The following is an 11,108-nucleotide window of genomic DNA, read 5'->3' on the forward strand; positions in this document are numbered from 1 at the left end:
TATTTTGATGTGGGTGAAATAATATTGTGGTGAATTATTTTCCTAAGGAATGATTGAAAATTAAATAGGAACATTATTTATTTATTTGGAAATTTCGACCCATACCAATATTGGAGAAGAAATCATATTTTCTTGGATTTAATTATTTACTTGAGATAATTATCCGAGTTAAATCCAAAGTCCGATTATTCCTAATTTATTTCACAAATTTTCGGCCCCCGTGATTGTGTCAAGGAGATTTTCGAAAATCTCCTATTATTGGGAAAAAGAGATTATTTTATTATATTATTTGATCTCTTGTTTATTCTCTTCCATAAATAAATTCAAATATCCTAGCATATCTTGCCAAATCTAAGAAGATCTTGCCATATCTTCTTTTAAATAATATTTGAAATTAAATCCCTTGTGGGAGGAGCCAAAATCACGCCACTTCCTTTATTATTTGGGAGGATTTATTATTTTTATTCTGCTCCGTGATATTTTATTTTACTCCGTAAAATATCCAAATAAAATCATAGGCTAATAAATAGCCTAGAATTCGAAAATCCCCTTATTTCTCAACCATTTTAATGCCAATCTCTCCCATATCTCTACCAAATCTTTGATTTATTTAATTAAAGATATTATATCCTGCACTCTATAAATAAGAGAGATCCTAACCCTAAAAATCAAAATACACGCCCCCTCTCTCTTGAAGAAAAACGCCTCCCACTCCTTCCACTACTTCTTCAACTTGTTTTCTACTTTATTCAAGATCTCTTCAATCTTTACCAAGAATTGAAGTTGAAATTCAAGAATCTTTGAAGAGTCAAGATTCTACGTTGTTTCTACCGATTGTTTTTATCAAGAAGAGGTAATTTGATCTATCTTTTCTCATCTAACTGATTAATCGGTGTTTTTGAGTCCACATGCATTTAGATTGAGTGAAGGGGAGATCAATTGATGAATTTGGGATGAATAGGTTTGTGTGTGTGAAACTGTGTGTGTGTGTGTGCATGCCTCGGTATGTGTGTTGTGTGTGCGTGTGTTGTGTGAAAAACACTCATGCGTGACACGATTTGATGATAAATCTGGAGTTGTTGTGCGAATAAAAGCGATATGATAATCGTATTTTTGTTTTTGAACGGTGATATTAAAACAAATTAGTGGGAAAAGGGAAACGTGGGAACATGCATGATTTTTGAATCAATGTTCGAAACTGATTTGTGAGACGCCTAATTTAAAGATGATAATTCGCGCTCTCAGCGTGATAAACAAGGAGAAGAGATTACTTTCGAGCTAAGCCGACGAGGTGGGCTTTTCTTTTAAAATAAGGACATCGTCCTAAATCTTTATTGATGAGAATGAGATCTGTGTTATCATGCCTTGATTTGTTTTTTCGTGCCTATCCCTTGTGGCTATGCCACTATTGATTTAATCGAATTCGGATCCTCGTAGAGCCGCAAACTCTACTTGGATTAGTGTACACCAATGTTAGACCGGGTGCTGGCGTACGGGTCGGCCGATCTAGTGACCTGGATTGCCGCCGCATTCCTTGTCATGTAGAATGAGGATATGGTAAACGCCGATGTGAAAAATGGTTGCGCGACCGTGATATTTGATAAAGAATATATTTTGGTGCCTCGGGCCTTTTTAAAGATAAAACCCCGATGGACACTTGAAAATGGCATGATAATTACTATTGTTTATAAATCTGCTTTCGGCATAAGTCCACTGAGTATGTTTATAGTACTCAGCCCTGCATGTGTTTTCCCTATGTGCAGGTTGAGCAGTGACGAGCGGTTGGCGGTGTTGAGCGGAATAATTGAATAAAATGATTGTTGTGGTACTTCGTGTGTAGTTGTGTCTTCATACATAGCTTCACCTTCTCTTGGTTGTTTCCGCTGAAAAATATGAAACTTACTATCGTTCATTTGAAGTTTGAACTATTTTATTTCGTTGGAATATTGAGACATGATACAGTTGGGGTTATTTTGACGCCTTGTCATTTTGAGAGCGCTAATTGTGATAGCCCTTATTCTTTGAATCTCATTGCTAAGGCATTATTTCTTCTCTTATTGATTAGTTGCTCATTAAATACTTAGGGAAAATTCCTTTAAATGAAACCCTAACCTATGATCTTGTTGCATTTAAGTCCACCTAGTTAACGATCGCCGCATTTAATATACCCTAGATGGGCGGGTCGTTACAGCCCCTTCCGTCACAAAAAAATTATCTCATCACAAAAAATAGTCTCATCCAAAAATAGAAAGTTTTTCTCTCATACTTTATGCACTTTCTCTTTCTATCTCATACTTTACCTATTTTTTCTCATTTTTTTCTCTTACTTTACCATTTTGTTATTGAAATCGTATCGTCCACCCATGTGACTATTTTTGGTGGTTAGACAGAGTAATAAGTAAATGTCAGGAAATCATTTCTCTATTCATTTTTGTAAAACAATAAATAGTATTCTCTCCGGCCCATTACATGTGAAACATTTATTTTGAGCACAAGGTTTTAGGAGTGTAAATAGAGAAAAAAAAATAGGAGAAATGATAAAGTAAGAGGTAGATAAAGTGTTAATCTTTGCCTTATAAAAAATGTCTCACTTATAATGAGATGGACTAAAAAGAAACACTTATAATAGAAGAGAGGTAGTACTCCCTTTGTGCTATGGTAGTTAAGACATTTTGCTTAAACATGAGATTTTAAGATATTGAGATTTGATGCCATGACCACGCACACACATACGGATGTTAAGGTTGATTTAAAAATCAGGTGCCCAGTTATAACATTCACACAATCAAAGTTAAAAATTAGCTAATTTTAAAAAAATATTTTATTATTGGCAGAATATGTATCAAAATAGTCTATAAAGAGTTATTAATTAAGGAACTTAGTACTTTGCGATTTGCGCACATTTTTTTATATGAACTGAAGATGCATCGAATTTAAACAGGATTAATACGTTGACAAATTTTGGTGGTAATAGATTGGCATCTCCTATGAGGCTATGATTCTTTTTATTTAATATACGTGTCACGTAAGAATAATATGCACGAAAAGAATTGCAACAAAGCAGAAGATTATTGTTATTATGTTATGTTCCATTTTCATGCTTAAATAATTTATGTTCCAAAGGTGATAATGTGTCTATATGGCCTAGTCACCAGAATCATTCCATATTTTCGAAATTCGTAATTATTCATAGCGAGCTTGACTATACATATCTTAATTACACACACAATATTACAAAAAGCAGGTGGAAATATCTTCAATTATTTGAATTAATTTCATAAAAGTAATATCTAATTTAGAATTGCCAACTAACAGGTGGTTGATCTGTTTAAAATTAAAGATCTTAATTAAGCATGTTCCTAGCTATTAATTATCCTACGCGGTTCTGCTACTCACGTCACTCAGTCTGTTGAATTCAACCTCAAATTCTTCTATCCAATTATCATTAGTCAAGAGTTTAATTATTATGTAGAAAAATAATCTTATCAAACTCTAAATCTAGGAAAAGAGAAAAATTACGACTTGAGAAATTCAAAATCCTCTAATGTCATGTAATGGGAATTTTGATCTCCACCTAATGGATAAAAAATCCTCTCCTATCCAAAAATAAATTTATGCCATTAATTAATTATATATATTCTTGGTGCATATTTAACACTCTATTCGTCCTATACGAATATGGACTCATTCTCTTTTAATCTGTCTAACATAGAGATGTTTACGGTTCCGAAACCTGCGGTTCCGATTTTGGAAATTGCCGAACCAGAACCGAACCACAAGGGTGTTTAGTGGTTACGGTTCTAGTTCCAAAACCGTCGATTTCGGTTTCGAACCAATGATTTTTCGGTGGTTTTTTACGATTCTGAACCGCCGGGTTCCGGGGATTTTTGCAATTCCGTCTCGGTTTCACGGTTTTCCAGTTGTTTTTCGCAGTTCCGACATGGTTGTGGTTTCGGAATTTTGGAACCTGAACCGGCCCACAGTTCCAAAAGTGACGGTTTCGGTTCCATTTGAATCTCACGGTTATGATATTGCTGCTAACCATCCGAATCATAAACCTTGGGTATCTCTAGCCCGATAAGAATATGCACTTTCTAAATTTAAAAATTCTTTTCTTTCTACTGAGATGAGACCCATTTTCTACTAACAAATATTACTATTTTAATTACGTTTTCTTTCTACTTCTCTCTTACTTTATCAACTGCGTTTTAAAATTCGTGTCCAACCAAAAATGCATATTATTGTGGGACGAATGGAGTAGTATGCGGACTATTATTTTGTGATTTTATTCTTCTTCAATTTTCAAATAGTAGCATTCCATATTAATGAGTACTCGCTCCGGCCACTAATAAGTGTTTCATTTTGTCATTTTCGTTCGTTTACCAATACAAGTCTCATTTACTTTTTATCATTTTTGGTAATAGACCTCACCTTCCACTAACTTTATCCTACTCACATTTCATTATAAAATTAATAGTAGTATACAAAAATATGATCCACCTTCCATTAACCTTTTCTGACCCATTTTATATTACATTTCTAAAATTTCATGCCCGATCAAAGATCTCGTAATACTGGACGGATGGAGTGTATTTGCTAGGACCCAAAGAGATTCAGATATGTCTATACAGTTTATAAGGAATATTAATCTGTCATTATCATGATTAAGTTATTAATTTATCATCTGAATTCAGATTACATAATTCGACCTCCCTTTTAATTTAATACATTTCCTTTGTACAAGATATTCTATAGCCATTATTTAATTACTATAAATCCACACATGATTAACTTCATATATTGCAGTTTAATTTAGAGATAACTGTGTAGATTTACAATAAAAAAGATAATCGTTTCCTAAGTATTCAAGATTCAGTTTGAAAATTTTAATCTTTCTTAAATCATTGACAATATAATATATTAATTTATTTTATATTAATAAATATTCATAAGATAATTTCAAATGTAAAATATCTAAAAAGACCCATTATGAACGTAGAATTTATGTGCATACGTATATACAATGCTCATGAGATAAACACGAGAATTAAGACAACCACAGTTGACCCATATCATAATTTGATGTTTGTATATATATTCAACCCTGTCATATATTACCATCATAGTTTTAATTTCACATTTTAGTTTGTTTTGTATATGTTGTCCCCTACGTGTCGAAAAATTGCGCAATTTTTGGTTAAATATATACTCTATAAACGAAGCACTCGAAAACCTAGTGAATGTCCATGGTGTTGGCATTTGATTGCTCGAAATCTTTTGCGAAGTGACACATCTTCCATACATACAATAGTTTTTTTTTTTTTTTTGGTTTGGGAATTAATTTGTATTTGACGAATAGTATTTTCAACCTTGATTTGACGAATCATATATTTAATTTTAGCGGATTAACTTTTTTTTAACAAGCACTATACAAGGATATATTAAGTAGCAATATAAATTGGTAGATAATTAAGGAGTACTGCATGTTAATAAGTTTAATTAGTTGTAATTTCAAGATTATAATATTTAATAAACCATTCTATTTGATGCTTTTAATAAACCTAAAAAAACACAAAAAATAGTGTGGACCTACTTGGGTCGAAAAACTACTAATTAGCAGGGGTGCGTTATATTGCTAACTATTTAAGTTGCTGACTCTGTTAACTAATCAATACAGTGTATTAAAAATGTTAACACGGTGACGTCAAAATGTCAACACATATAATATCAACACATTATATTGAAATTCAATAAAATTATGTGTTGACATTTTAATGTCATCGTGTTCACATTTTTAATACACTGCATTGATAAGTTAGCAAGTTAGCAACTTAAGAAAGTTAGCAATTGATCACACCCCAATTAATTAAAATAATGATTAATTATTATCGTAGTTAAACATTTGTATATTATATAGATAATCTGATCCGTAGACCGCAAGGACAGTTTATTGGCAGTGTTTTAAAAACCGGTTTGGACCGGCCGGTTCGGCCGCGAACCGGTGACCTTTCAGGTCCGATTCGCCATATAAAACCGGTGGAGGGTTGAGCCGTTTTGGACTAGGTGAACCGGCCGGTTGGACCGAAAACTGGTTAGACCGGTTTTTTCAATTGTGAGGCGCTTTTTTAAAAAAATTGATCTCCAAGGGACTCGAACCCTTTACCTCAGGGCTGCAAATCCATCCCTTTTACCACTGTACCACTCCACTTGTTATGACAAAATAATAACCTTAATTTTACTTAATAAGTAAACTTCCATTTATCTAATATTGAATTATATTATTTAAGTAATCTCATTAGTAATACTATTCTTTATTAGTATTTTTTAAAACCAACTAACTTATTCTACTATTCTATGTATAAATTATTTATTAAACTTAATACTACTAATATTTTATCATTCACTAAATCTTAATATTGACGTGTATATATATATAGAGGTGCGTTAAAATGACAACACTCTTAAAATGACACTGTGACACCACGCTAGACTGCAATATTATATATGCTACACTACAATAGTATAAGCGCTAGACAATAATCTACAACAATCTATAGATTGCAGTCTATCGTATTGGATATTGCAGTCTAGCGTATTGGATATTGCAGGCCGTGTCACCTTGCAGTCAAGAGTATTGGATATTGCAGTCAAGAGTATTGGATGTTGCAGTCCGCGTAAATTTAACCTTGCGAATTTTTTATGATTGCCATATGGCAGCTGATTATTCGTCCACGTGTACAAATGATTGGCTATAAATGGTGGTAAGATGTGTTAAAATAACAACCCATCTTAAAATAACACCATACCACCATTCCTAGCCAATCATTTGTACATGTGGACGAATAATCAGCTGCCACGTGGCAATCATAAAAAATTCGCAAGGGTAAATTTACGCGACTGCAACATCCAATACTCTAGACTGCAATATCCAATACTCTTGACTGCAAGGTGATGCGGCCTGCAATATCCAATACGCTAGACTGCAATATCCAATACGCTAGACTGCAATATCCAATACGATAGACTGCAATCTAAAGATTGTTGTAGATTGTTGTCTAGCGTTTATACTATTAGTCTAGCATATATAATATTGCAGTCTAGCGTGGTGTCACAGTGTCATTTTAAGAGTGTTGTCATTTTAACGCACCCCTATATATATATATATAGGGATGTACTAGTATAACAACTAATTTTAAAGTTACAACGTACATCTAATCTGGTGCTGCCATGTGGCACAAAAAATGCAATATTGTAAACACTAAAATGCAATATATATTTGTAGAAGTTATAAATGAAAGATTGCATTTTTGTTATATGCAGATTGCATTTTTTATTGTTGAGTTTTGCATTTTCACATAAATTGCATTTTATATAAAGACGGGTTGCATTGATATATGTGAAAAATGCAAAACTTAACAATATAAAATGCAATTTATGTGAAAATGCAAAACTCAACACTATAAAATGCAATTTACCTACAACTAAAATGCAATCTGCGGAAATGCATATACAACTAGGTTGCATTTTTGTGTTTAAAATATTGCATGTTTTGTGCCACATGGCAGCACCAGATTGGATGTACGTTGTAACTCTAAATAAGGTGGCGCCCTAGTGCTCCCCTATAATTATATACTATAAGTTTCAATATTTTAAATATATATTAATAACTTATTAAAACTTCATTATGGTTATTATCATCTAAGTTTAATACTAACATTTTGTAAATCACTAAATTTTAATGTTATAAATATAAATTTTGATTAAAATTCAACCATATCTTGTTATAAATTTGTATATATTTATATAATATATATTTAATTATATATAATACATTAAAACGGTCGGACCAGTGGTTGAACCGATCCGACCAGTTGAACCGTGAACTAGTAGCTTCGTCGGTTCGCTTATCGATCCGGTTTTTAAAACATTGGTTATTGAGAATTAATTATTTAATTTTCTTTAAGGAAGAGATGAAATAGAATTCAATTCCTATTAATATCTTAGTGAAACACTGAATAATTTTTTTTTTAGCTTATGTCTACTTTTCATGATAAAATACCAATTGAAATAAAGAATTTCATTAAACAACAAAGGATTTAATAATTCATCTTAGGGTTTAGGGTTGGTATTTGTCCAATTTATCTCTATCAACTTGGATGCCGTGAAGGGATCTTGGAAAGTTTTAATATAAGTAGAAGGAATTTGCAAATATTTCAGATGTAGAGCTTTAAATCCAATAACATTTACAACAATGTGTTGTTATTACTTCAACAAGTCTATGCGGGAGATATTCAACATTCAATATTCGTACAACAATGTCATAATGAAAACTGGAATAGATATAAGTTCACGGTATCTGCCCCAGTCCCATGTCACACAGTGCCACGACACCTGATACTGGACATGAGGTGGCGGTGGAGGCGCTAATATAGGCTTCATAGTCTGTCACTTTTGCACCCAGTGACAAACTTTAATCCACTATTTTCTCACTCAATGGTAATAGATTTAAAAAAAATGAATATAACATAATCATCTACTACTCAAAAATAAATCGATTCTATACCATTTAATCTCACAAAATTAAAACTTTGTCTCATGTACAACGCGGTCAAATAGCATTCACCGGACATGATTCCAACACTAGGAAGCTTCCATATACTTTTAATTACTCATTAATCAAATTTATTCTTTCTTATTAAATGATTAAATTATTTCTTTATTGTTTTCTGAAAGTTATTAGTAGTATTTAATAGTATCCGATATTTAATCCAAATTTACATAGTGTAAATTTTCCTAAGTAGTATGAAATAGCTAAGAGAAAATCCTAAAAAGGATATTCACAATGGAATTTATTTAGCATGTGCAGTAACAATATCATGCTGGATAATTTCTAAATATTTAGTATAGATCGATAGCTATTGTAGAAATATCCTGACCCCTCCATCTTCAAATCATTTAGACATCATTTCAACATCTTTGGCTTCCTCAAGGCTCAAATTCTTCTCCACATCCTTGGTGGGATCGACCTCGAGATTTAGTGTATCATCCTTCTTAGCATTTTTGTAGACGAAGTACAAGATCATTTGAGCAATCCCGAACAAAAATCCCAAAATATTTGGAAACTGAATCGAAGATTAGAATTATTAAAAAATACTAAGGTAGAGATATAATGAATATGTTGTTAAATTTATCCAACCCTAGATACTTACTGCAATATAGTAGTCATTTATGAAGAATCCATAGAAAAACCACATTGTAGCACAAAGGGTTAGGAACAAGGACAAAGTGAATGGCATATACTCTACACTTTTGGTCTTGATCACGCGCCGCTGCCCAATTGAACACGAAGATACAACATATATAAATTCTCATATCAAGTAAAAATGATAGTAGAATTTTTTTTAAAATAATTAAGAACTAAAATAAGTTACCATGATGCTGAAAGGGGCAGCAAATACAGCTAGGTTTATAATACAACATATCCATCCCACCAAAGAAACCCTATTGGCACCATGGAAAGCTAGTAAAGAAACCGTCATCACCAACCCTAAGCCGCCAACGTTGAATATGAGAATGAAACCCATCGTGAACAACTGAGACGGGTGAAATGAGTAATCGTCATGAACTCGGTACGAGAATAATGTTCTTGCAACTAGAAATTAAGAAACAATTGGTTAAGGTATGTACACTACGTACCTTGGACTTCTTAGGTGCATATACTACGTATATCAATAGGTAAACGGTCTCGATGAAGCATCCAATGCCATTTATAGTAATGATCATATAGGCACCGGTTTTAAGGAAAGCATAGTATAACAACAAGGAAGCACTGAAAAATGCAACTGAATATGGTAATGCTTGAAACCCTTCAGATGATTTCCTCTTCCAAATTGTGTAGAAAGTTGGCCTGTGCATATGTGTGTATTCTAATATTAACAAACTAATTAACATACAAATATTTGTATTTATTAACATTGAAAAAGATAGGAATTTAGGTTCTTACATAGGTGCCAAGAATACTAAGAATGATATAATGTTCCCTGCAAATTTTTGCAAGAAAAATAATGATCAATGTAGTTAACTAAATCATCTAATTGCTACAAAGTAGGAAAGCTTATTATTAGTATTACCTAGAAGGCCAAATATGAAAGCCAAGTGTTCCACACTAAATAGAGCCATTCTTCTCTAATCTTTGTTTCCAAATATTTTTGGTGAAGCTCTTTGAATACTTGGAACAAATATTACAATGAAACTGAAATTTAATGTGGGAATTGATGTCTTATTTATAGCAGAGAACTAGGTAGTTTCGTGTAGTGGAAAATGTGTATGAGTAGTCACAAAGTCATAGAGATGAAGTCTATCATGTATATGAAATGATGGTACTTGCTAACCCTAGTTAATAGTAGTATCAAATAAATATTACCGAAATTTATCTAACTGATTTTCACTTTTTTCGTATGTCAACGAGCCAAAGACCCAATTGACAAAATCTCTCTCACACTATTTTGTCTTATTATACATTGGTTGATTAAATTTTTTTGGTACGATTATATTAACTAATCTGAAAGAAATGAACACTATTGTCAATCTTCTAGTATATTTTAGACATGATGTGCAACTTATATGGAGTATGTGTTCTGTATAATCGAAAATTTCCTATATTTTACATTGAAAATCTATTTATAAATATGAGTTAATTTAAAATAAATTACATGCTAATTATTTCATAATAGTTTATAAAATTATTAAAATTTTAAATTAAATACCAACAAAGTTAAGAAAAATGTATTATTTTTGTAACATCCAAAAAACGGACTTAGAAGAAATGTACTATTCTGATGAAAGAAATAAAGTTTAATGATTTATTTTATTACCATCAATGATATAACTCTTTTAACTAAATTTTCATGGAATTTAAAAAAATTGAATTAGATTAAACAATTTGAATTATTGTGATTAGGGAGTAGGGATGAGAATGACCATGTGTCGGTTTATTTTGTTTAGTCTTGGAAAGATTTTAGTAGTCCTCAACTCCATGAAGTGGGTGGAATTCTCTAGAAATTAATTTAACCAACTTATAATTAGTTAAACAAATAGAGAAAAATAGA

At 32.0% G+C, this 11,108-nt stretch overlaps 1 protein-coding gene across 1 annotated transcript; it reads right to left on the reverse strand.

Annotated features, from left to right (window-relative positions):
* Positions 1-8,762: 8,762 nt before the first annotated feature.
* Positions 8,763-10,240, reverse strand: LOC125186029 (bidirectional sugar transporter NEC1-like). The gene is made up of 6 exons (XM_048082333.1): positions 10,131-10,240; positions 10,004-10,040; positions 9,697-9,907; positions 9,432-9,593; positions 9,210-9,329; positions 8,763-9,122 (listed from the first exon to the last, which is right to left on the reverse strand). The coding sequence occupies exons 1-6, from the start codon at positions 10,177-10,179 to the stop codon at positions 8,952-8,954; spliced, it is 750 nt and encodes a 249-aa protein (XP_047938290.1). The 5' UTR covers positions 10,180-10,240; the 3' UTR covers positions 8,763-8,951.
* Positions 10,241-11,108: the final 868 nt, after the last annotated feature.

This window comes from Salvia hispanica, chromosome 5, assembly GCF_023119035.1.
Source record: "Salvia hispanica cultivar TCC Black 2014 chromosome 5, UniMelb_Shisp_WGS_1.0, whole genome shotgun sequence".
NCBI classification, from domain to species: Eukaryota; Viridiplantae; Streptophyta; class Magnoliopsida; order Lamiales; family Lamiaceae; genus Salvia; species Salvia hispanica.